At 42.3% G+C, this 27,953-nt stretch overlaps 1 protein-coding gene across 4 annotated transcripts in view; it reads right to left on the bottom strand.

The window, feature by feature from the left end:
• The window catches only part of eml6 (EMAP like 6), a 100,945-nt gene that overhangs the window by 42,212 nt on the left and 30,780 nt on the right, over nucleotides 1–27,953 (bottom strand). For all 4 annotated transcript variants that reach the window (XM_079559851.1, XM_079559853.1, XM_079559852.1 and 1 more), the window contains exons 2-10: nucleotides 24,936–25,095; nucleotides 17,224–17,322; nucleotides 15,229–15,297; nucleotides 13,067–13,252; nucleotides 12,860–12,995; nucleotides 9,565–9,638; nucleotides 6,939–7,066; nucleotides 1,534–1,671; nucleotides 1,310–1,451 (exon numbers count right to left, since the gene is read on the bottom strand). In XM_079559851.1, the coding sequence (XP_079415977.1) occupies nucleotides 1,310–1,451; nucleotides 1,534–1,671; nucleotides 6,939–7,066; nucleotides 9,565–9,638; nucleotides 12,860–12,995; nucleotides 13,067–13,252; nucleotides 15,229–15,297; nucleotides 17,224–17,322; nucleotides 24,936–25,095 (1,132 nt within the window). The remainder of the gene's footprint in view (nucleotides 1–1,309; nucleotides 1,452–1,533; nucleotides 1,672–6,938; nucleotides 7,067–9,564; nucleotides 9,639–12,859; nucleotides 12,996–13,066; nucleotides 13,253–15,228; nucleotides 15,298–17,223; nucleotides 17,323–24,935; nucleotides 25,096–27,953) is intronic.

The raw sequence follows: 27,953 nt of genomic DNA, 5'->3' as shown, positions 1-27,953 counted from the left end.
CTGCACTGGAAAGACATTAGCCTTTATAAAAGATTCAGCACAAGCAAAGACAGACAGAGGAGACTCAAGGTAGGCGGAAGGTTTTTAGTTTAGTATTATAGATCTGTAATTGCTTTCTTCAGTGGTGTGAGTCGCAGTTCAGTTCTTCTTTGTCATTCTGTCTGTCGTCCTGGTTGTGACCATAGACTTTAAGCTCATATAGGAACAGGCTCTACAAAAACACTAAAATCATCAACTTTCCTTTTGCGGTTGAACTGGTCCAAATCATAGCTCTCTGTGTAGCTTTACGCTAACTTTCAATATCGTTTGGTAGCCAAAAAAATCCCATTACCCACAATGCAACGCGCAGCCCGAGATAGAACAACCGCATATTTAACAACCGCTTTAAGCTAGCAACTGACAACAATGTTATTTCACAAAAGCGACAAGTTTAATTCCTATGAGAGAAACCTTTACTATTAGCAATTACGGTGTTACGTCACAAATCAAACGGTGACAACAATACTTGACTGAAGCCACTGATTCTGGCATTGGGTGTGTGTGTGTTAATGGGATGATTGGGGGTTTTTCATCTCCCCCTGGTGTGTCTAGTCAGAAAACCATGTTTGCAACTTGGCTGCCACCGGGTCGGAGGCCCCAATACACACTAATAGAATCACGAAGAAGAAGCTAACAGGCTAACGAGCAAAGCCAACTGCGGGCTAGCGCCACTTAAACAGTATTTACAGCCAAGTTTGAGTGAAAAAAATGATATCCATTGTGTAATTCGATGTACAATATCCCTCTCTCCCGTTGTCTTTTCTGTCAGCGTAGTAGTTACTCTTACACACAATGAATGAGTAAAAAAAACGCAACATGCTACGACACCTGCAGTGGCGCTTATGGCCACTAGGGGCACGAGTTACTTAGTGCTGCTTTAATAATAATCATGATCTAAGTTAAACGTAATGCTGACTATAAAATGTTTTAGAAGCTCCTAGGCAACCTGCTTTCTAGTTTATTCGGCTTAAGATTCAGCTAGGGCATGATTTAGCTCACATGTGTCATGACATTAAACATTTGATTAACATTTTATTTTATGTTTAAAGAAAAATAAATCCTAGAGTCATGTTAAACATTGAAACATAATCCACACAATTTATTTCGACCTGCAGATGTCGATTCTAATCAGTAACTTTTAGGCAGGATATACTGAGAACTTTATTCAATTTACTGTACTGTCGGAAAGCCTAATAGTACATTTTCAACAATAGGCTACGGCCAATAAAATACCCTTAATATTTGTATCAGACTCCCTCATTGTAAGTACCTTCTTGTATCTCTGTGCGACTGCGTAGATGTCCACCAGGCCGTCGTTGGAGCCCACAGCCAGGTAGGACCCATCGGGCGCAAACTTCATCTCATGGATCACCTCCTTCCGGTCTTTGATGTGAACCACCTCCGTCATGTCCCTGCAGAGCCAAAAAAGCGTGAGCCTGATCCAACACCCAAAGCCGGTGGTTGGGTTGAGGATGTGCGGCGCGCGTTGGTCACCTGACTCGGAGCACGGTGAAAGAGCCGTCCTTCATGCCCAGGGCCAGCTGAGCCCCGTCCACGCTGAAGGCCACGCTGCGCACCGCCTCCTCCATGTTGCAGCGGGCGATCAGGGCGTGGTCCACCAGGCTCCACAAGCTGAAAGGAGAAACAGACAGTCAATACGGAGCGATAAAAGACGTTACTGTACTTCTATCACACAGTACTCTTAAGTAAAACATGTGGTTACTCTTCCCACTGTGAGTATCTGTAAGCAACAATTGTTCTTACAAAATTTCAGAAGTTATTTTAGCAAGATCTGCAAGATCTCATCTCTGCTGTTTGCAGATGATGTTGTTCTGTTGGCTTCATCATGCAGTATCAGGGCCTTCAGCTGCCCTGGGGCGGTTTGCAGCCGAGTGTGAAGCGGCCGGGATGAGGATCAGCACCTCCAAATCCGAGGCCATGATTCTCCACCGGAAAACCCCCTCTACAGGTCGGTGAAGAGTCCTTGCCTCAAGTGGAGGAGTTCAAGTATCTCAGGCTCTGAGATACTTGAACTCCCTCACTTGACGGATGGAGTGTGAGATCGATAGATGGATCGGTGCAGCGTCGGCAGTGAAGCGGTCGCTGTATCTGAGGGAGCTGAGTCGAAAGGCAAAGCTCTTAATTGACCAGGCAATCTTTGTTCCTACTTTGGTAAATGGTCTTCACTAATACAGCGCTTTTCCTCCAACTAGGGTTGTGCCGATGTACGATATCATCGTCCATCGTGATGGATGAGCAACATCACGATGGAGAGCAACCATCGTGATGCCACGCCCCCCTCCTGTCAGAAACACGCACTGGTCTTCTGTGGGCTTTGTAAACCTTCAAACTTTGCAGGGATTGCACAGTAAATTAAATCACGAATATACACGCTAGTGTCAGTGGCCTGTCAGAAGCCAGAAGACATGATGTGTTAGCCGTAATATCAAAGTAAAGACGCTGCGCTGCTCTATTTGACGCGCGGGGCTCTCTCTCTCTCTAATACGCTTCACTTTAACACCGCATGGTCTTGCTTTGCTTCGTACGAAAACTAAACTAGCTAGCTGAGCGCGCATGGGTTTCACGAAGGACCGAGAGAGGAGAGAAAGAGGCGAGAAAGAGGCAAGAGTTACGAGCACACGGACCGGGCGGCGCGTGGAGCGGCTTCAAAAACGTAAGCTACGACGCAAACTTGTAAATATTGTCCCGCTCACCCACTGTTTCTTAAACATTACGTTAACATTGAGCAAATGCAAATAATAAGCTCCGATTTACATTTGTATTAGTGTGATAAGAGCCTTGGTATTGAGGAGCAGATAACGCTCTGAATCGTTCTCCTCTCAGACTTTTACGCACGAGTTTTAACAATTTCTTTTGCAAAAGTCGTGTTCCATGACTGTGTTCAGGTCATGTTTAGTTTAGATCCATTTGTCCTGCAAGCTCACATTTTTCTTAACATAAATAATATGCAGCTTCTATATAGGCTATGGAAATGTCTTTCAAAAATGCTTATAATGAGAAATGGACGATATCATCGTCCATCACGATGGTTCACTGTAAACATCGTCAACGGCCGATTAAGGGGACATCGCCCAACCCTACCTCCAACATTACGCACTCAAAGCGCTTTACAGCAAGGATCCACTCACCCATTCACACTCTCATTGTGCACATTGAGGAGGCACGGTTGGAACTCCCAACCTTCCGATCATGAGACGACCTGCTCTACCATCTGTGCCACTGTCGCCCATGGTCATGTGAGCTGGGTTATGACCGAAAAAACATGTTCAAACTTGCCCACTTTCATAAACACAGACGTCTCCTCCACTGAAGTATTTACATCCTTCATCAAGCTCCTAAGTATCGTCTGCCAGGAACTCACTGTTCCCTTAGCTACAGTAATCTCCAGAGAAAAGGAGCAGGAAGTACTGGAGCAAAGCTTACACAAAGATGTTAGCCACCAAATCAAAAGAGAGGTTGTTCTCTCTACAAACATTCCTTGGTTATCACAGACTGTTTTAATGTGAAAAGGAGTGAGTAGGACAGGTATAAGCCCAACTAAAGGACGGGGTATTGCCCGAGGCCCTTTGTGATGTTTATGCATCAGAGCACACGATCAGTGACAGCAAGAGTCGGGCCTGAACAAGGGTCATTATAAAAGTCACTCCCTAGATTTGATCAATGAGCTGAAGTTCCACTGATGTTATTAAGTCATACACGACTCCTCTGGCTCTGATCAGAAAATCAGCGCTTATGATCATGAACTTTTGACATAGCGACGTGAGCGCGGCTGAACCCAAAGAACAAGAACAGACAGGGATCTCCAGCGGCAAGACAAAGACTGGACGTTCATTTTTCTCATGAGGTTGTCGCCCTTCTCTCAAGTTTTTGACTTGTGGGCATCCGCCTGACAATCAAGCTCAACTTTAACATAGCGTGATAGCGTTGGTGGTAATATCCGCGGCTCTAGGACGCGGGGAGAGAGAGAGAACGGCAGGTCCAGAGCTCACCCTCGACCGCCACACAGTGCTGTTCCAGACGCTGGGATGCAGTTGTGATCAGCATATTACGCACATATACGTTTATTATGTGTGTTATGTGAAAATGTCATGTTTTGTGAACAGCCCCATAGAAGACCTCAGCACCCTCGGCAAACACGTGACTCCTGTATTAGTTTAGCAATGAATATTTCCATTTTTCTCCAGTGGTTTTGCTTCTGAACTTCTGAACGTGTTTAAAATGAACATTGTAAATCCCAATGGAAACTCTGCTGTCAAAAAGTACAGTTACAATTTGATAACTTTTTAAAGATAATGCTTTGGTGTAATGTTCCTTTAAGCTCTCAGTTTCCCAAGAGATTTCCACAGCAGCGCTGCAAAAATGTCCTTGTCAGTATTATTGAAGGTGTTTCTCTTCTCATCCCAAAGCTTCAGATCAAAGGCAAAATGTTGGCGATTTTAAAACAACCCCATCCCCTGACTACTTTATTTTGGAAAACTTTGCTTCTTCTATATGACGTATACCATCAAAAGTTCAATGCACATGAAACGGTCCCTTACCATTGCAGTACGCAGTGATGTTTCCACAGCTATCATCATAGAAAGTATTGAAAGTTACGCTGAGAGCAAGCAGCGCTCAGCGGGCGGTTAGAGCCGCCATTATTCTGCCGCTGTTTACATCTCCACCTCAGTGAAGCCCGGAGTGTTTTCAGACATAATTGGTCCCTGTGGATTTCTCACGGGAAGCTGCAAATGTGCTTTGGACAGACGCGATAAAAACACAAATCGTTACGTAATAGTGGCCGCATTTACATGCTGAAGTAGAGTTACATTATTGACAGAGGTCTCCGACTAATCATCAGGCCTGATGTTCGATTTCTCCACAGAGACAGTCACATTCTACATGTGGGTCAAGAAGAGAAATGACGGGGAATATGGCCTGCTTTATGTCCAACAATTAACGGTGTTGCTGTGGAGAGGGTGACCAGCACTAAGTTCCTGGGGGTGCAGATGAGTGCTTAACCTCTCCAGGACCATGCACACCACATCACAGGTCAAGAAAAGTAATCAGCGTCTCTACTTTCTCCGCACTTCTCAGAGGGACGATAGAGAGCATCCTGACCAGCTCCATCACTGTGTGGTTCTTCTACAGAGGGACTATAGAGAGCATCCTGACCAGCTCCATCACTGTGTGGTTCTTCTACAGAGGGACTATAGAGAGCATCCTGACCAGCTCCATCACTGTGAAGATCTGCGGAGCCTCTCTCCTCGCATTAAGGACATGTCCTCCACCCGTCTCACACGCAACTGTCAGAATCACCAGGGACCCTTACACACCCATCATACAGTCTCTTCAAGGTAATGCCTTCAGGGAAGGAGACAGCGGAATCCACGTGCCAGGTCTAGTCAACTGAAGAACAGTTTCATGTACCAGGCCATGCCAGGCTGTGCTCCCACCCCTTACTCCCAAACCCCCGCTCCACAACAAGGACAAGAGAATGAAAATGACAAACAAAAATGTTTGAAATATTGCCACCACTTTGCCTTGTCCGTTTTTGTTTGGTCCATTCTCTTTCCTATTGCGTCATGTTGTCGCGGATCTTACTGGGCTTTGGAAATGGGATAAAAAAAGACTTTCCACCGGCTACTGGTCTGGATATGTAACAAGCCCCAACAGCAGTGCTTAGTTTCTTCTTCTTTCAACTTAATGGTGGACTGCTGCAAAACATGCACATGCACACTGCTAAGTTATTTGGCGTTTGAACATGTTTTGTTTCAGAAAACTTTCAAAGACCGACTATCGAAGCGGCTCAGATCATGATGCATTGCAGCGATCTATTTTTAGACACTATCCATTCTTTTGCATGACGCCATTAAGGAACAACAGTATTATTCTTACGAGGAAAAATTGACCTTCTGTAAAATCCCGCCCCAAAACGGTCATTGTCCATTCACGTCATAGAAACTAGACATTCCCCGGACGTCCTCCTGATGGAGTGGGTCCTGTTTATCCCCTTTCAAAGATGAAAAACGATCTGAAAAACACCACCTGCTAACTTCAAAGCCAAGGTAAGACGTCATTTACCGTCTGTCTTTTCATTTTCCGAGAGTTTCACTTGCCGAGTAGAAAATTGCACATGAACGCCACCTCATGTCGGGAAACTGGGAGATAATTTTGATGCCCAAGTTCCCAAGATGAGATTCAACATATCAGAGAGCAACGATGCTACATTTTGATTTCTTTTAGCTGATTTTTATGAAGCTGACACTGCGTTTAGCAATTTAGCTACTCAGTTTTAATATCATCTCTTTTTCCACACTTCTCGTCTTGTAAAAAAAAGACAATCTTTATATGTTTTGTCGATCAAAGCAGATACAAAGTAACAGTAGTTCAGCGGTTTGTAGACGACTTTCTCACGTACATTTATATTTGTTTATAGTGTATTGGTGTGTGTGTTTTTAAATGCTTCACTTTACTACGACACAAAAGCACTTGAACACAATGCACTCGTAATTTCCACTTCACAACTGGAGAGGATCTTTACTAGAGCACACTAAGGCAGCATTAAGAATGAGAAAGCCGGAACTTTCAGATTCAAGTCAGAATCTGAGCAATCTGCTCATATTTTATCAATGAGTACCATGACTAATCCACATGATGGTGCCGGTTGGATTTAAAGCAGCTGCAGGGATTTTTTTCTCCGATTTCCTAAACCACACTGGTGCTTTTGCCTCGATAGTTGAAGTGTCCCCTTCATTGCATATTTTAGATATATTCCTCCACTCATTTTGCCTCAATCTGGAGGATATCACACTGGTATTGCACCAAAAAGAATCAAATCTGGCCTCATTAAGATCACATAATAAAAATCATGTAGTTTACAGCCCTAGAAATCTTACCGGACCGAGCGGTCGTCACTGCCCGTCACTGCCAGCGGCTTCTTGGGGTGAATGCCCAGGGCCCAGAGCTCGCCCTCACTGTGGCCCTGCATGATGAGCAGGGGCTTGTCCCGATCACGGACCATCACCTGCAAACACAGACACATGGTCCGCTTACATGGTGAACGGGTCTACACTGCAGGGGAGACCACGGCTGGTTGTCTCATGTTGTTTTAACGTCAACACTAGGGGGCGCTGCGACTTGAAATAGTTACTGAACATCAACATCCTGCTGTAATGTTTTCATTCACTCACTCGTAGTATGGTCATGATATGAATGATAATATGTTCACAAACGGAGCATGCCTGAATACATCAGTTGTTTGCTCACGGCAGAAGTAAACACAAGTGCGATCTGTCTGGTTTAGGGTCAGACCACTTGTGAGTATGATGTAATTGACAGTAGGTACTTCCTGTTATATATTTAACATAGAGTCAAAGACCATTGCTTTATATTGAGCCAACGTTGAGCTTGTAAGCTAGAGCCACGTGAGAGCAGCTTTATGTATATATTCATTTTATTAATTTGACAGGGACACTGTACATTAATTAAGATTTCTGTAAATGTACCGGAATTAGTAAAAAGGCTATTTTTCATCCGTAGTCCCTGGACAGATGTAAGTAGTCTCCCTAAGACAATAAAGACATTCAAGGTCAGTGCAATAAAATACAAAGTAGGACATAGTCACTACACAGTACAGGTAAGTACAAATACAATACTGTACAAACAATGAAAATATCATATAATACACATACAGACAGAGGTTAATGTCTGCATGACTGTTGTGTAATGAACCTCAGATGTTTTTTAAACAGTATGTATGTGGACAGCTCTCTGATGTTTGCTGGGATGGAGCTCCACAGTTATAAGTCACTTCTTTTAAGTCACTTTTCCTGAATGAGACTAAGCCGTCTCCTCGAGCGGCCCCTCTGTTCACCCGCTGTGAAGATGTGGGGTTTCTGATGCTGACAAGCTGACTGAGAGGAGGAGATGATTGGTTGTGGATAATTTTATGCATGAGGCAGAGTAGAGGTTTGAATACTTAATGAGATTTTCCCAGCTTAACGTTTTAACATTAGCTTTTATGAAGGCCATAGACCTTGGATGTATTCCTAAGACCCAAATGCAAAACTGCTACACAAAACACTTTGAGAGAAATTAAATTTAATGGAAAAATCTAAGCAAAAAGGCAATAAGAGGCAAAAACAAAAGAAGTCACTGGCAGGAGCAGATACGGACAGAGTACGAGCACACACAAAGAACCAACAAAGACAAGGGGAAACAGAGGAGTCGAAATACACAAGTAACAAGGAACAGGAGAAACACATTAGGGCGACACAAGGTAAGTGAAGGACAGAACAGATTAATCCAAATAAAACACTATGAACAGACACTAGAACACTAAACAAAACCAAAGGGGAACAGAAAGAACCATGACACAAAGGAAAATAAGCTGTTCTAGTTCAAATTAGAGAGAGAAACACATCAGGCATGGATTGGTGAGTATTTTTAAATTAAAAAGAACCCCTCAAAACTCAACATAAGAGAAACATCTTTTTTAATTCTGTAAAACACTTATAATAGCATAAATAAAAACCTGCCTCACACATGGGGTATACCAATCCATTTTGCCGTTGTTAACGGTTAATAACCATTTATTTAATTAAGATATAAAAAGGAAGAGAGGCTGACTTCAAGCTTTAATGTGTGTATGACGCGCCAACCTTTCCTCCTCCATCTTTGATACAGATATACCAGGACCATGGACAGAGCAATCCCCAACATAAAAGATGCTTTCCAACTGGTCATGGTATGTTCTCACTCCGGCCATCAGGACGTAGACGCAGGAGCCTCAGCGCTAGAACCAGCACGATGTTTCTTTTACAGACTGTGAGGCTCTAAAACAAGCTACGCCCACTTCCCATCAGCGAGTCTCTAACTCGCTCAGACAGTTACAAGTGTGATTGGATGTTAGTGTGTGTTAGTGCCTCTGGGACCATTTTAAAATAGGCTCAATGCTGTTTGGGGACTTTAAGCTTTTGTACAAGATCATTTTAGATCAGGCGTTTTTGTTTAGCCTGTGTATTAGTTGAAAAGCCATGCAAAATGGTAAAAAGTTTACGTTGTTCTGTTCAACCAGCCCAGTCTCCCCTTCTTTGTTATCAAAAACAATGTTTTCAACAGTGCATATATACAGTGGGAGGAAAATGTAAGTGAATGGAATTTCTCACATTTCTGCCTAAATTGGTCATAAAATGTGGTCTGATTTTCATCAAAATCATAAGAATCAATAAACAGTGTCTGCTTAAACCAATATCAGTTCAGCGAGATTCCTGGGTTCACTTACTTTTTCCTCCCTGTCCTGTGAATGTTTACATGTTATGGCCATTAAAAACATGATAAAATGTAAATTTTTCGGGTCGTATTAGTTTAAGCAGACACTGTTTACTCAATCTTATGTTGTTGATGAAGATCGGACCTCCTTTTATGACCAATTTATGCAGAAATGTGAGAAATTCCAAAGCGTTCACAAACTTTTTTCCCCCACTGTATGTCTCTGGGGAAATACCATGGCCGTGTGTTTACCTCAAATATCTCACTGTCCTGTGTCCCGGCCAGGATGCGGTCCGCTCTCCAGCACACACTGCGGATGGACAGACCTACAGAGCAGCAAAGCACAAGCCAATTACAGACAACACTCGCCAAAGAGTTTTGGAAAAAGACTTCATTTGAAATGGTGGCCGTGCGTGGCGTGAGTAACAGCACATGTAGCCCAGCCTGCAGTGCGTCCGTCTCCAAAGCTCATTAGTGCCGAGATGGGCAGCGCGCTGTGTCCCCTCCAGGCCTGAGTCAGTGAGGCAGAGGCTGAACGGGACCAGCCAGAGAGTCACTGGAGGAGGTTTGAGCATGAAGAATAAGTCCAGCCAGTGACCGACAGCTTCACACATGGCCTCTTTGAGCTTCTCTTAGCTCATGTTTTTCATTTCATCTTCAACTTTAACATTCACCACAGTCACATTCCATTAGAGGTTTTGACAGAAAAGAAAGAAACAGGAGCCTCAGGTGTCGGCAGCACTCAGACTGTCCCGGGACACAGTGACACTCCCTGAGAGACCCGCACAAGCTCCTGGGGATGTTTAGATAACTGCCCCAACATTTTACATTTCTCTGCCGTGTCCAAATGTTTCTCATGCAACTTTTCATAGACAAGTTCAAGGCGTTTGCAAACTGTTGTACTATTTCTGTGCCATTAGCTCTCGAGATCTGTGGCAGTCAAACTACTAACTACTTGAAAATATTTGTCACTTTGACGCCGGTTTTCAAAAATACTTAGACTCTTCACTTAAAGATGAACCTACAGACACCAATGCTTTATTTTCATAATCTTATCTCAAAGTATGAACAATGCATTTTCTTTTAAGACATCTATTATTATGTCTTTTATACCCTAAGCATAAATACGATTTAATCCTTTGTCAAAACCAGGGGTGCCCAAAGTGCGGCCCTCAGATACATTATTGGTGGCCCTCAGACTTTAATTCTCACACATCGCCAAAAACAGCACTTTTTAATACAACTTTTATTATTCCACACAAATAAAATCTTCGAAAACTAACATTTAATTGTGAAAGAGAGCTGGCATTAGGGTTCCAAGTAGGGCCTGACCGATATATCGGCCGGCCGATATATCCAGCTGATTTTCTTTTTTACAGACATAAAAAGGCCGATATCTCCGGAGCCGAAAGTGATAGCGACTTCCCGTTTTTTGTATTGGAAAGAGCTGCTTTAAAATGAGCCCTCCCACAACTTCCTAGGCCTCAGGGGAAAAAAGAGACATCACTGTGAAAATGGGTCACATGTTGTTCACCTATTTTATATATTTTATGCTTTTCTTATAACTTCAAAATCATAAGAGATAAAGACTTTTTTGTTTTGGAATCTGCTGATTTTTGAAAACCTCCCGCCCCTCATACAGCGCCTGATCGAGTTTGCGGACGACACCACCCTCATCGGGCTCATCTCGGACGGTGATGAGTCCGCCTACAGGAGAGAGGTGGACCGGCTGGCGTCCTGGTGCAGCCACAACAACCTGGAGCTGAACGCCCGTGCAGGTTGCATCACAGCTGACCCTTCTCACCCTGGACATGAACTATTCACCACTCTCCCCTCAGACAGACAGGAGGTCCATTCAGACCCATAAATCCCACCATAAATGTTTATTTTGATGTAAAATGTGTGGCTATAGAAGATGAATTCAGGGGCTTGAACTCAGTTTTTAGGATTTTTTCAACAACTGATATACTTAAAACAAAAAAACACATAAAATGTTAGCCTGTACGATACTGGAGCACTATAATATGTCAACTTTCTCTCCCTCTTATTAAACCTTCCTGATTGTCTACAGTTTCAGTATTGGGAACCATAAGCTCCTACAGTCTGAAGAAATGAGGAAAGGAGGAGGAGGAGGGATCTTGCACTCCATTTAGGACGCAGCCAGAAGAGAAATCTGCAAAAACAATCCAGTAGTATGTCCAACTTTTTCCTAAACCAGGTCGTTCTCCTTCTCCCATCTCGGATACATCAAATCGAAAATGAATTCTCCCTCATAAGGCTCTTCTGGTATTTGACAAATCCAGGTCAGTCCAGTCGCTGACAGACAGGCAGCTTTAAAGTGAGCTCAAATCCCCGCGCTGAAGTGAGCAGACAGAAGGACTTTTATTGGACTGATTCCGTGTGGAGGCTGAGAGGTGAGAGACGGCAGACAAATAAAGTGGAACCGCCACACAATCCACCGCTCCATTTCTACAGTCAGTTTATGAATAAGAAGGAGGAATGATTGCAGAAATACTGGACTGAAGCTGCTCCATGATTAAAGTGATAATCTGTAAGTTTGAATGTTTCACTAATTGTGAACCAGGCCATCAGGTCCAGTCAGAAGAGAAGGGGGAGCTGGAGCGTTTACTTTTGAAAGTTTGTTCTCATTCTTCTCATTTTGCAAACTAAAGCTGTGTCCGAATGTCCACCCTAGTCCCTAGCCCCTCATTCACTACATAGGCTCTCTTTATATAGTAGTGTCGGCCTATGTAGTGCCTATGCCTCACTGCGTGAATGAATTTATTGTTACAAACGTTTATTGTTTAACGTTTTGGCAGTTTTACTCCGGCGTTAGAAAGACGTGCAGAAAAACATGACACAACTGTGATGAAAATGCTCGACTACAACACGCAGTGGGGGCTTCTAGGAAAAAAGGTTGGGAACCACTGGTATGATTTAATAATATGTTGTAAATATTATAATATATTGTATATGAACAACAAAGCTTTTGCCGACTCTAACGATCCCAACCTTTCCTCCCAGAAGACGCCCGTGCCTGTGCTGGAGACAGTATAATACATCATTCAGAATGAATGTGTCCTTGTGGAACGAGTTATGGTCTCATGACATTTTGTCTCAGTGAGTTGCTTTTTGACTTCACTTCTTAACGCCCACCTGAACAGAGCACATTTCCCAAGTTTGGCTTTACCCAAGTCTAAAAGCTTACAAAACAGCAACAAAAATGAGACGGAAACAAGGATGAAAAAGCAACAAAAGAGCGACAAAAACCTGATGAAAAGCGATGAAAAAGCAATTGGAAAAAATGTCAAAAAAGTAACAACAGCACGTTGATGAGTTTAGTAGGTCTTAGCTTTCAAATGAGGCGGTCCATTGGCCTATAGGCTGTGACCTTTTAGATATGGGTAATGTTGAACTGGAGAATACACACTTGCTTAAGGCATCATCACCATCTTTGTTTAAGTAACTTCTCACAGGTACGTCTCTTACTCCAATACCGCTCTCATTTATTTGTTCAGTTTCCAGCTAGCCATGGGCCTCCCCGTACCTTTGTACCCCTGCTCGGCCTCCCGCAGGTCGATCTTAGTGATGGGTTTGAAGTCCGTGTCCCACAGTCTGACGCAGCCGTCCCTGCCTCCGGTGGCGAAGCCCTCCTCACAGGAAAACATGCTGAAGATCCCCGCCTGCATGAACACACAGCAGCGTTTATTACCCCCAGTCACTGAGCCACTACAGCGGACAGGAACAGACGTACCCCATGAGCGGCCTGGACGGTCCGGATCAGGTTGAGGCCCTTCCACACGTAGATGTCCCCGTTGAGGGCCCCGGAGTATGTGAGGTCGTCTTTAGCCGAAGCCACACACAGGATGGTCTGGAGGTCGCCCGTCTTCCCGAAAATACCTCGTTTGGGCGTCAGGGCGTTTCCACACAGAGCCCAGAACTAGAGCATGATGGGAAATACGGGATTTAGGAAGACATGCTTTGTGACATGAACATAAACAGTAGAAAAGCGGCTCCAAAAACACAGAGATCGGACAGAGATGGTCAGTAACAAACTCAATTTACTTAAGTGCTGTACTTAAAGTGATAGACTGCAAGTTGAAATGTTTTGCAAATTTAATAGATTATTTATAATTGAGCGCCTGGATCTGAAATGTGAGGTAACATAAGTAATATTACATAATAAATAAATAAATAATACATGTTTTTTCCATTAATCAGAAACCCTGGGATACCACGTTGACCAATGAAATGAGGTTTCCTGTGGATCGACCAGTCAGGTCCAATCAGGAGGAGGGGGAGGAGCTTTGTCATTTACTTTTGAAAATTCTGTTCCTGCTCTCCTTATTTTCCAAACTAGGAGTGGCTTTCTGGTCCAAGAGGGGTTTCTGTTTTTTACAAGAACTAGCTTTACAGATCTACAATAAAGGACCAGGAAGTGTCTTGCTGTTTTGGTGTTATTTACTGGAAGGACTGCAAAACTGTAACATACTGCACAGAAACACAAAGAATGAATATTACAATCTTAATTGGGCAAATATACAATTCAAATATAAAATAGAGTGAACTAAAACCTCAAAAAATGATTGCATTAGCGAGTGATTAGCACGGTGCTAATTTACATGAGAAAAGCTGTCGGGATGCTAACAGTATTAGCACCTAATATATTCTTACAAATTACGAATTGGAAACATGTTAAAATGACAAAAGTTGGTGTCTAATAGAAGCTAAGGTTTCTATAATCTGAATACTTACAGACAGATATTTTTGTAGGGCTAAAATGTCTGTGGGACTGCTAGGAGCATGACTGAACTATGGTAGCACAAAGTGGACAAAATACAACAATTTCCACAAGGGGGCAGTACAAGGGGACTCTATCTCTCCTCACTTTGCAAACTTCCAGACTATCACTTTAATGACAGTTTTGAGGATCTGTACTTTACTTAGTTGTATTTTTGTTGAGAACTTTTTACTTTTACTCCTCCTACATTTGAAAGATAAATACTTTCTACTCCTCTACATTAACCCCTTAACTCCCACCTGAACCGAGCACATTTTCTCCAGTTTGGCTTTACCCCAATCCAAAAGCTTCTGAAAAAAGGTGTGAAAATAGCGACAAAACTGAGACGAAAACAATGATGAAAATGTCACAAAAATGTCACAAGAAATTGACAAAAATGTGACGAAAAAATGACAAATGTGACAACAATTTGACGAAAAAATGACAAAAAATTGACAAAAATGTGATAAAAATGTGACAGAAAATGACAAAAATGTGATAAAAAATGGACCAAAAAATGACCAAAAAGTTACAAAAATGAGTTGAATACCCAACAAAAAAATTATGGAAAAAAAAACTGATGACGTGAGGAAAAAGAAAAAGTTCATTTGTACATTTTTGTTGATTTGAAAAGCCTAACAATGCACACTCCAGAACAGTAGGCGGCGCTGTGCAGATGTTACCGCCAAATGCAACTGTCTCACAACAAAGAAGAAAGTTTGTCCCCGTCGTGTCGTCGCACAGAGGGTGGTGAATTGGTGTGTTTTTGAGACCGCAAAGTTATTTTTACTTAGGTTTTTTTATTTACTTTAACTTATTTGTACTTTCTACATTGAATACTGTAGCACAAAATATATTTATATACTTTCACTTGCGTAATCATTTGACAGAGTAACTGTTTGAGTAAGAGTTAGAAAGTATTTGGAGAAAAGAACCTCCGCTCCACATGACCGCCAGAGTCAGCCTCACGCCCTGAGCCGAGGGGATGCAGATGTAATTAGCTCTTTGTCTCTCAGTTTACTTGTACAAAGTCATCCGAGTTCTCAGCCTTTCTATTCCTGACTGCGCCTCAAGCTTTTGGAGACTAAAATACCTTCCCGAGCGATGGATGTTTTTTCCGTCGGATGTGCTGTTACCTTGATGTGCTTGACTCCGCAGCTCACCAGACGGTTCTGTTGGAATGGATCCCAGCAGATATCAAAAATCTGGAAGACAGGGAGAAAACAGTCGAAAACACCCACACATCTCCTTCATCAGTGCATATGATGCATCCACAGCCGCATCACCAGGGTTTAGACAAGAATGAGGAAAATGCATTCACTTTAATGCAAGTTAACCGGAAGAGTATCACGCCAAATTGACTTTTTAACTTTTAACTACATGTTTGACTTTGATCCCTCCTAAAAACATACCAGCAGTAGTATTTTTGCTTAAAGTGCATATGACAGGTTTTAACGCTTTTGAAATTATTTCAATTTTTAAGCTACTGACAGGAAGTGACATAGAGAAAGGTAAAGTTTGACTAATTTCCCATAGGATTAAGTGATGATGTCATCTCTCTACTTCTGGGTCCAATGGAACTTTAGCCCTATTCACTATAATGGGATTTTGTTGATTTTAACCTGGGCAAGGTTCTTTTTAAAGGTGCATTATGCAACTTTCTATGCAAAAAAAAAAGTTGATATTTGCGCATATTTGACAATGTAGTGACCCAGCGGCTTTAGTATTGCAATTCATTATCTAATCATATTCAACATACACAATGAAGGCTTATTTTACATAGAAAAATATCTTCATTTTGCCTGGAGAAATGTTGAGATATATTATTCTAATTCGTTGTGAAACAGTTTTTGGCCTTTTATCTGTTATTTCAGCAGCAGATTCAGATAAAGTTGTGCTTTTTGCTGTGTTTATCTATGGAACGCTCAACAGTTTGGACCCGGAAGTAACTTATTATTTTGTGTGAGGTCACATTTAAAGGTCCTATATCATGCAAAATCGACTTTTTGGAGCTTATAACCATGTTGTTATGCTATTTCCTTATGGCTTCAATCATGCAGTTCTCAGCAATCCTCCTGAATCCTGCTCTCTGAGCAGCTGCTCCGCCCTCTGCTGGAAAACGACTGACTTGCTTTGTTGTGTCGTCACAGCGGAACGGAAGAGTTCGACGTCTGTAATGTACTGTCTTACGGCCTGATTTTAATTTGTAAAACAGCTTTTTTCATTATTTCTGTCATAAGAGATAAATAAATAAAAGAAGTGCGGAGAAAACGCCCTCTGAGTGTCTGAACAGATGTCATGTTTGCGCTGAAAGCTGTGAAGTAGGAGCTCTTTCTAACCTACTCTGGGCACGCCTGTTCTTTATTCTTACCCAACGATAATGTCACAGAGAAAAGCGCGTTTGGCTACAAGGACAGGACTTTATTCATATTCATTCCTAAAGAAGAGTGACTATCAGCCAAAATAGTGTTTTTCTGTGACTGTCTCTGATGGATGTTTGGTGAACCTTCGCCAGAATCAAAGTGGATTAGCTTTTATAACCAACGCGAGTCCCATAATGTAAACACCCGATGGAACGGCCAGGACAGACCGCTGAGTCAATCAAAACGCCTGTTAGCGTTTGTGTGTGTTATCCATTTATAAAGCTGTGTTGCAGCTCCGTATAACTGCATCGGGAAATAACTTCACTTGTTGCTGTGGCATTTATATTCCCGCAAAAGTTGCACGAGTGGAGAGAGGGGGCGGAGTTAACTGAATCCAAGCGTTTTGTCTTCCAGGTTGGAAAAATACCTCCAGAAAACACTTATATTTATCACAATAAATAGTACTCCATAGTGGTAGAGGTACAATATATCATATAAATGCCCATACTTTACTTTGGAACGGCTGAAATAGTTGATACAGATCCTTGAACAGCCCCATTGACATAACATGGTACACTAGATAAAGCTGATTTACCCTGAGAAAATCCCCCAACATGCAACGAAATGTATTATTTGTATCTTAAACTTGAAGGCTTCTGGGCCGAAGTGAAAAATGTATTGTTCATATTGCTGTAGAGTTTCAGTAATGACTTCCTGTGAACCCTGTCTTCTTATTGGCTGTAGATGCGGTCCTGTCGGAGTGCTCACCCGGTCGGAGTGTCCGGTGGCGCTGGCCAGGATCTTGCCTCTCCTCCACTCCCAGATGCACACTGTGTTCTTGGCATCCAGTCCCACCGAGGCCAGGCGCTGGGCACACAAAAGGGTTTGCAGAGTCAGCATCATTTTTGAAAAGGCACTCCGTTGAATCTGAATGTGCTAATTTAAAAAAAAATACATTTATCATGAAAAATAAATAAAATAAGAAATAAATGATGGACTTTGGTAGTTGTATCATTTAAACCAGGGGTACGGGGAGTAGCTTCATTTTAAACTCAACACTCTATTAATCATGTTATTTTGTAATATTATTGGCATGATTCTCGAGGTAGGGGGTACTTGGAGTGTAAATGAGTGACTCAAGGGGTACGCGAGAAAAAACATTTGGGAACCACTGATTTAAACATTGAGTTACTAACTATGTGTTGATTAATCTTTTATACATCTTGTATTATATTAAAACATCATGATATACCAAGGTCATAGGTGTATCCATCACAGAAAACCTATCCTGGTCCACAAATACTACATCACTAGCCAAGAAAGGACATCAACCTGTAGCCCTATTCACATGTCTGGAGAGATGAGGCCACACTTATTGATCTCAAGATCCCATGTTTTACAGCTTAAAATGGCAAATAAAATAACAATCAGCAGAGATTGTAAAGATACATGCTGACATAAAGATTAAAATACACATTTCCCTTTAAACTAATTTGGCGAAACACTGCTTGTTTCTGAGTTCGAGTCTCGGCTCCGACAATTTGTGAATGTCTATTATTTCACCCCATTTCACCCTGACCATAGGCGCCGATCCCGTGGGTGCTGTGGAGCTCAAGCACCGCTGCTCACTCATATCTTAGGGCACCAGGCCAATTTTCCCTGATTCCAAAATGATCCATTAGGTATAACCTGCAAATAACCAGAGCTTTCATCTCTTCTCTCAGGCAAACACGGGTCAGTCCATTACATTAATATAGGTGCGGCACGACGTTCCGCTCGCTCAGTTCAACAAGGAGAGGGCGCGACTTAAAGGCCTATCTCACCGGCCTGGAGACCAGTTTGAGACTAGTTGGAGACTTGAATTGCCGCTGGTCATGGAGATGCCTCTGAGATGTCCCCTAAGGCGAGTCTCCTGGTAGTCTTGGGGAAAACGAAGATGTTCGATTTTAGCAGAGACTGCAGTGACATTTGAAAAAGTCTCCATACAGTCTCCATGTGGTCGTGGTCTCAAGCAGTTGTGTCGTGAATACCATTTGTTGTCCTCAACCTGTGAGATGTCTCACAGGTTGAGGACAACAAATAGTATTTGCAATGTTGCCACAGCGGCTTGAGACCGCGTAGACCTCTTGGAGAACTCTCGGAGACTCAGCTGAAATCGGACCCGTTTGTTTTCAGCGAGACTACCTGGAGACTCGCCTTCTTGCCAGGGGCCGTCTTAGAGACATCTCTGTGACCAGCGCACCCACTGGGAAAACCATGAAATGGCGTCTATGACCCTGACCTGTCCTAGCCTCGCCAGCCTCTTCTGGTAACTGTTTCAAAAGGAGGAGAATCTGTTTGATTTTTTCTTGTTTCTTGATAAATTTTACATTTTAGCACATGGTAAGCCACCATGTGCTAAAATGTTAAAATGTCAAATTAAAATTCTGATTGGTTAAGCCACCTGTCAATCACGCCCTTCAGAAATAAACAGAGATGACTCCAGACTATACACACCTTTGTATAGGACTGGGGAAAGTGTGCAGTCTGGCTGGTCAGTCTCAACTTTTTGTTTGCACCAACAGTTTGAGAGTTCATTTCTCTCTTCATGTACTTCCCAAGTAAAATTGACAATGAAACTAATTCTGATCTTTGACTCTTTCCGTTACCATTTCATGTCGTACCTTTTCAAGTTTGGGGACATCCTGCTCTGTATGATGCAGTTCAACAATAAAACTGGAGCCTGGTAAATTATTAAGCTGGATTTATGTTTATTTCATCGATTTAGAGTTGCTGTGATTTATCCGGCCTGCGGAGCTGTGGCAGACTTCTCGAAAACTCCTGAGGCAGCAGTTCTATCTCACTCCAGCTGTCATTTTGATTTTGGAGATTCCAATTACAATAGTGCTCCTAATCATTCATATTCTGTAGAACTGACTTTTTTTTTAAGCTTTGAACCACGTTGTAATCGTCACATTGGAGTGTTGTGAATAGTAACTTTGAGACTTTGCAGCTTCAAAGACATGAAGATCGTGCTCGAATTCACCATCTGTTCACATTTTCAGACTCCAAACTGTATAAAACTGAAGTGTCCCAGGTGATGGCCGTCCATGTAATGAGAGTCTGAATCAGGTGCAGAATTATAATGCGTTTTTTTTCCGCTCACACATCTGTCAGACACTGAGAAGTCAAAAAAACAAAACACTGAAAGCTTTCCAAAGGATTGCACCTTCTTGAAACTTCAAAAATATTGGGACGGGACCACAGACCCATCAAACATTTAGTTGCTTGTAGCCAAACAAGGTCGTGAGAAGCACGTTTACAGATAAAAAACACAAAGTAATTATCACAGATTGAAGAATAATTAAGCGTGGAGCCACCAGGAATCCATGATCTACCAGTGCTGTCATTATCAGAAGTAAAATGTGTTCAGTGCTGAGAGACAAGTGGAAAACTTCTCATATTTTACCATTCCTGACTCAACTGAAGTATTTACCAATGCATTAGAAATTCCGTAATCCATAAATGTATTACAAAATAACATAATGTGGAGCCGCATTATGTCATTTTGTAATACATTTGCGGCTCTACATATCCCCCTCTGGTTCACAGGCGTTCATCTCTTTAAAATGACCACGGCAGTGCTCGTGATGACATAATGCACAGGAGACGGCGAGTGGGCGGTACTAAATGAGTCACTTAATAAACTGCCGCTAATATAGCCAGCCATGTTTCATTATGAACACGGGGGTTGACGTGCGTGTGCAGGAGGCAGACAGACGGAGCGGGTCGTGTTGGAGATGGAGGGAGCCGGTCACTTAGCAATTAAGTCCGCATGAACAGGAAGCAGCAGGTGAGTAAATCCAATTCAATTACAACTGTGTCATTGACTGAGCTCTTAGTGCTAGTAGACAATGGGCAAAATGTTATAATTGTGCCTCTCGGCTGCTGAGACGCAGGAGTTAGCAACGATATCCAAGCTAACTCAATTATTCTAAATTCACAAAATATAACATAATTGTTTCCATTGGAATATCACAAAATTTAAAATGTAGCTAAAGATGCCATATCGCTAAGCATCACGGGATTTGCAGCAATAATAAACTCATGGAGATTAAAGAAAATAGAACAAGACTGTAGTAGGTGGAGCACACGCAGTAAACTTTCTGAATTATAAACAGCCTCGGTGAATACAAAACATCTCAATGAATTTACGATCTACAGAAGAGACGAGGAGGTGAGTTTATTCTTCAGACTCACGGGACTAAAGCAGAAAAACTGTTAGTGACCAAACGTTAACTGTCAGGCTAACATTGCAGTGTTTTAGTGATAAGCTGGATTGATCAAATATTTTTGCATTTAGTCCTGAGTTTGACTTTTTGTGGACGGGGCCTTATAGCAGTACGAAGTAACTCTGGCCCCTAGAGGCCATAAGCGCAACTGCAGGTGTCGTAGCAAGTTGCGATTTTATGCGAACTTATTAATTGTCCGTGAGAGTAAATACTACACTGACAGAAAGGGTGAAGGGGAGAGATATTGTACATCCAATTACACAATGGAAATAACTTTTTTCACTCAAACTTGGCTGTAAATACTGTTTAAAGTGACGCTAGCCCGCAGTTAGCTTTGCCCATTAGCCTGTTAGCTTCTTCTTCGTGATTCTATTAGTGTGTATTGGTGGCTCCTGTCCAGTGGCAGTCAAGTTGCAAACATGGTTTTCTGGCCAGAGACACCAGGGGGAGATGAAAGACGGTGCAGTGTTGACTTGTTGGTGCAAATGAACATCGCACATTTTACACAAATCAATCGACTAAACATCAGATTTGAGCCGTGAACTTTTTCCCTCATTCTCCGCTTAAGGAATGGGCTTAGCACTCGACCGAAAGTGTCAGGACAACGGAAGTGCAGCGACAAAGCAAAAAGAGTCAAAAGTGGGCGGGGCGGAATAAGGTGAATAGGAAATGTTTGCGAGCACCAAACAAACATGGCGGATCTCCATGGTAACAAGGAATTTTCTCAAACTCTATTGCCAAACTACAGAAAGTGACCAGCAAAGTTTCATTAATTTTAATTGGAGAGCAGAAGCCAAATGACAGGCGTTGACTACAGTTATCTAACGCTAGCTTGTTGTGAACTCAAACTTGTACTAATCAACTTATCTAACTTGTCTTGAATCCTACCTATTTCCAAGTCAGTTTTTTTCTGATGAATAATAAAAAACAAAGTCGGGAATTTCATTTATTTTGAGTAAACAGTGCTTCAGTGAGTTAGCCTTCCAAGCAAGAGTTAGTGCATGTTTTTTTCTAACAAAAGCCCTGCCATTACCAAGGACCACGCTCCAGCAGTGCCCTTGGTAACCAACTTACCAATGCTAAATTGCGCTAACCACAGAAATGATAGAAACAGTGTTATCTAACTGAGCCTCTTTTAGCATTTTTGTCCAGATTCTCTGTTGAAGCCACTTCCTTTATAAAAGTGTGGTGAGCTATGGCATGTCTGTTGCATGTCATCTACATTACATGACAGCCATCATGCATGTGGTTTCGTCATCATCAACATATTAAAAAGGTAGGTCTACTCAGAAGACATACCCAAAAATGATTTAGCATTTTGCTCCGAGCCCAAATTTACATGCTAATACTTATTTAAAATAAAATGTCAAAAAGTCTGTACATTCAAATAGAATTCTAACCAGGCGTTGACGTCCTACAAATGTGGTTGGTCGGTTAACAACAGCCGAAAACATCACGATTTTCTTTGGTCTTGAGAAATAAAACTAATGAAATATAGATAACGTCAAGGAAAACATTTAGTAATGTAGTAATATGTGCTGAAATTTCTTTATTTTATATAGCCTCAATTTACAAACCTATGCTAGACTTGATAGATCACCATTTCCATTTTTCATGATTTATGTGCACTTAGAATCTGTATGTTAAAGTTCACATTTCATTATGATCGCTTTAATCCCCTGTCATTCACTCAGAGCCCCATGAGATCGAGCAGCAGATGCTGTGAGTGGAGGAAAAGTGTCAGTGTTTGATCATGGAGCAGCATTAAACACAAAAAACACTGAATCTCAAATTGACAATATGACAAAAAGCAGAGCTCTGACCACTCAGTCACAGTGCTGTCACGTTTAAATTAGACTCTTATCTTCCTCCCTGACAGCCAGGTGTGCTTACAAAACAGACTCTAATCTTCCTCTACTGTGAAGCTAATTTTAGTGTTTGAGCAGAATCAAGTTCTTTTCTAATTATCTTCCCTCGGTTCTTCTAATTAATCTGTGAAGTAACGGCTTCCAGCGCCCATTCAGTGCATTTAGTGGAAATCCACTGTTGTCATGAATGTTGTTCAATGGAGTAAAGAAAACAACCTGCGTTTGAACACTTCAAAAACATGTGAACTTGTTATTGATTATTGTCACAAATACAATCACTTGCCTATTACTGTCCATGATTGTGCAGATTGTTGAGAAATTTAAATTCTTGGGTGTGACTCTTTCTCATGACTTGAATTGGAGCTCTAATACTACGAACAATGCTAAGAAAGCGAGACAGCATATCTTCTTTTTACACAGGCTTTGAGAATTTACTCAAAATACTAAGATTCTTTTAAACTTCTACTATTGCGTAATTGACTCTGTGCATTAAGCTAACGGTAACCCTGCCGCCCAAGAAACGACCGGTTTTGCCAGCACGGCAAAATAAAAGCACCGTCTCATTCATTAGTTCGCTCAGCAGTTCATTAGTTAAACTTTTTTTTATATGACTATTAACTGACTATATCAATATCTCAACTAAATGAAAGTTATTTTTGGATAACTTGGCTCGTCCTTGCGCTGCAGCCCGTACTATCTCTCCCCTCACTCCTTTCCCCTCGCACGCCCATTTTTCCGTGGCTCCGGCTCCGGCTCGTCTCAGCTCGGCCCTGGGAGATGGAATGGTGAAGTTGCTACGATGATAAAAGCCTTGGGATGTTCATTATTTGCCCCTTTAAGCTGTTGCTGCTGGTTTATTTCTGCGTCTTTCTAATTATAAAAGTGCTTATCGGGCGAGTTATCTTTTAAAATCCACTGTTTATCTGCTCAAGCTGCAACAAGTGCAAACCTGGCTCTGAAACGACTGGTCCTTATGTAAGCATGCTGCTTAGCTTCCCCTCTTTATTTTAATTATTGTCACTGAATAAAGTCAGAGTGGACATGTGTCTCGATAGTGTCACAGTGGCACTTGATATGTGTGTATTTAATTATATTCTTATGTAGCAAGTACCTGCTGAACTAATGAATGAGACGAGCTGTGTGCTTTTATTCTGACGTGCTGGAACGGAACCGGGGCGGCGTTGTTACCGTTAGCTCTAGTGCACAGAGTCCATTGAGAGTGTCCTAACCAGCTGTAAAACTGCCTGGTTTGGTAGTCTCACTCTGAAAGAGAAGAGGGCTTTGAACAAAGTGGTTTGCTCAGCCAGCAGGACCATTGGCTGCACTTTGCTGATCCTGGATCCACATATAAAGCTATACTCTTGAATCGAGCTTTACAATTTGTTAATCACGCCTCAGGTCACCCTGCAAGGGCCATTTTTGCTCCCTTCAGGGAAACAGCATCGTGTCAAATGTTCTACTGATCCCCATTTGAACAGTTGACCAAAAAGTCAAGTGGAAGACCCTAAAAAATGTCCCCGGCACTGAGCCGGAGGATCCTCGACCCAAATGAAGTCTGTTACTGGAGCAGACTGCAGCCCAAAGACCATCATCTGTGACTGAAGGGCAAAAAACTAAACACGTCTCCAAAGGCCTCGTCTCCTTGAACGCCACAAAACTGCCTGTTTGGACTTTGGAGAGAGCGCCAAACATGGGACACTGAAAGGTGGAAGAAAGTTTTATTCTCTGATGAGAAAAAATGTAACCCCCTGCAGCTCAAACCTGACCACATTCAGAACCATAAAGCTTTTTTGCCTTTGCCATCAGGACGTCATGACAGCGTGAACACCTGACACAAAATGAACCTGAATTTGTGATTGGGATTGTATATTAAAAAATGAAAAAACTTCCAAATGTTGTCAAGTCCAATACAGTAAAGTTTAGAGCCTGTAGGAGCCACTGAAGTGGAGCTGTTGGTGCATGAGTGGAAGGAAAACCTTATTTGGACAAAACTGGCCTAAAGTTTTGTAGCATGTGTGCGCCTCTCCCAGAAAGGAAACGACCATATTTGGATTACATCGTCATCTGGTTGCCTTTCACGCCACACACTGGTACTACATGTGTCAATATTTGTGGATGAATTGAAGTGTGAGAAACCAGCCGGTGCTCCGCAATGCTGTCGTTATTTCTGGGAAAACTCCACGGTACAGGGTAAGTTTTGTCCTTGTTTTTACTCTGACATAAGAACTCAGATGTTCAGTCTCGTTTTATGGCCTGCTTTCGTTTTATACAAAATCCAACGCTCGATATACAATGGTGATGATGTTTGAGTCTAAACAGCTGCAGGTTGCGGTCACATTACCTGTCCGTCGGCGCTGAAGGCCAGGCAGGCGATCCCGTGGGTGTGTCCGTCTCTGAGCAGGGACACGGTCTGCACAGTGAAGGTGTCCCACACGCACACGTACGGCTCCTTCCCCACCTGCCCCGTGGCCACCAGGGAGCGCTCCGGGTGCAACGCCAGGCTGCGGGAGAGAGAGCGAGGCACAACGTTGGTTTCATTCAGTTTTATTGTGGATTACTGTGTGAAAAATCTAGGCTGTCATTAGGAAGGAGGGAATTATTAATCATAGGAGAAGGGCGTAGGATTATCAAAACTTTTTAAACGTCCAAAAATGCGCAGATTCCTTTACCATATCTTTGGTGTCTGGCCCAAAACAGTCAACAGCAAAAACTGACACCACATGTTTTTACTCCCCTGAAGGATTCTAGTGCCCAATTGTATTACTCCATACTCTAGATTTTATTCTTCATTCTGCATTTTTTAGCTACCACAGCCAAAAGAAAAACATATAGTAACTTAAGAAATGTGCAAATGTTAGTTAAACTAGTTCAAACTCTGTCTTCCTCTGGCCTGTGTTCAACAAAAAAAGGTTCTGAGCTTCAAAGCAAACATGATTGTTTTGTTTTGTATTGTGATTCTGAATATTAAATGGATGAGAATTTTCTTGGTCGCAAAAGCAAAGCACAAACCACAGCGCTCACAACACGGATGGATAAAAGTCTTGTTGTCATCATTAAGTGTCATTATCTATCCGTCATTTCATCACCGGCGTCCTGAGGAAATATCAGTTTTACCGACAGCCCCAGGTATTTCTAATCCCCTTAAAGCCCTATTCTAGTGCATTGTGCTGCGACAGACAGAAATGCATGTGCACAGTTGACATTCTGCTGGTGGTGTTTTGCTGGTGTGGAGCAGGGTCACGGTGTCGCCCTCAGGCGTGCACTCGCAGACACCGGGGTGACCGATGAGTCTGCAGTCCAAACTGTTGCAGGTGTTGGGTGTTGTGTGTGTGTGACCTTGACTCCGTTGTTGCCGTGCGCTCAACTGTCAAGGCTCCGGTGTGCCCTTGGTCCATGCGGTCGCTATGGCAACGGCGGCAGCGTGCCCGCTCATTGGCTGAGGGGGCAGACTGTGTTTGCGCGGATCAATGGCGATACACCTTTCTATTCCGGGCGTTTGGTCTGTGGCATTTGACACAATATGACTTTTGTGTCGCCCTTCCTGTCACAGCGGCCTGCGTTTACGCAACACTGGGGCGTACGGTGGCCCAGAAGGGCAAGTCACAAATATGAAAATACACCAGGCATTACTGGAGTAGGAACAAAAGATGAAGCATGCAAATAAAGCTGGAATGCAAAAAACAAAAGATGATGCCCAAAAAACAAAAGGCAAAGCACAAAAAAGCAAAAGTTGAAACTAGGGATGCACCGATCCGATACTGGTATCCGATATCGGAGCCGATAAGGGAAAAAATACGGCATCGGGTATCGGTAACAAACATCCAATAATGAACAGATACCTGATTTGGCTCTCACTGTTTTAAAGTCCCGGCGCCAGCTCAGTACAGAAGGGGGGGGGGGCTGAAAACCGAGGGGGGGCGATGACATGTATGCATAGTATGAGAAAACATATGCAGTTTTACACAAACTACAGTGTAGTTTTTGGCTTTTTCAGCCGTTTGCGAATGTCCTTTTTAAACAGAAAGTATAGCTGCTGGCTACAGGCTACTCCTTGATGCACTGATGACATAGTAAGCAGGTGCGTGATGGGTTCAAGGACCACCGGAAACTCTGAACTTGAATTTCCAAAACTGTTCATTGATTGACTGCGGAATTCTTCCGCAGTCAATTATTGGTTTTCATGTTCTTTATTATTATTCCTCTTCCATCTTTTTCCTGATTTTCTAGAGCTTTCAGCACCTTCATGCTTTGTGCAATTTATGCAAGTTATGCATCAAAACGTTCCGCATGTTGAGGAGAAGGGTGCTATTACTTTTGGGACTTCTGCAACTTACGGTTTTTCCGCAATCGGCCAAAATGTCGGAGATTTTTCCCATTGACTTATAATGGGGCTGCCGCAAATCCATGCTTTTCTGCACTTTTTTCTGCATTTTATGCAATTTCTGCACTTTGTGCATGTTCAGCTTCTGCAACTTGTGGGTTTTGAGAAAAAATTGGCCTTCTGCAGATTTCCAGTTTTTTTATACGAGAGTTTGAAATTTTTGCATTGGTGTGTATGGGGGAATCCAGCCAATGGGGAGACTCCAGGCCTTTCAGCCATTTGTGCAGCTTCTGCCAATCAAGCACTGAGGCCATTTCAACAGTTTGACCAGTTTATGGAATATACAAGTTTATGCAATATTAATAATTTATGCAAAGTAACCACTTTATGGGATTTAACCAGTTAATGCATTTTAAAACGTTTATACAACTTAAGAGTTTATGCCATTTAGGATTTATGAATTTTAAAGAGTTTATGCAATTTACATAATTCATGCAAATTAACCCATTCATGCATTTTACCACTTTATGCAGTTTATACAGTTTATGCAACATGACATTTTATGCATTTTACCAGTTTATGCAAATTAGATTATGCAAATTAAGCAATTTATGCAATTTGAGCCGTTTATGCAATTTCTGCATTCGCTTCCCGCAATTCCGCAGTCAATCGCAATGGCGCAGCCATTGCATTTCTAGTTAGAGTCAGTGTTGTGTCTTCCAAGTTTTGGGTTGTTTTGAACACATCATAGACTAAAAACAATATATGAAAAAAATGAAAACACTACATTTTGACTGAGCGGGACCATAGTTTTTCTTTGGCGTGTCAGCTTTTGTGTGTTCCAGTAGAGTTGTTTTTGTGTTTGTTTGTTTATGTTTCAGGACCAATGTGACTTGCCCTTTAGGGTCACCTTAAGCCTTCCTGTCGTGGCTCTTTGTCCCACTGGTCCAGCCATGAGTATTTCCCTCAATCAACAATAATATTAATCAGTTTTGTCCGGTCATTTGAACGTTAAAACTATTGCGGCTCTTTGAGACT

This window comes from Gobius niger (genome assembly GCF_951799975.1).
Source record: "Gobius niger genome assembly, chromosome: 7".
Lineage (NCBI taxonomy): Eukaryota > Metazoa > Chordata > Actinopteri > Gobiiformes > Gobiidae > Gobius > Gobius niger.
The sequence above is the reverse complement of the archived record's forward strand: the minus strand, read 5'-3'. Positions and strand labels throughout refer to the sequence as shown.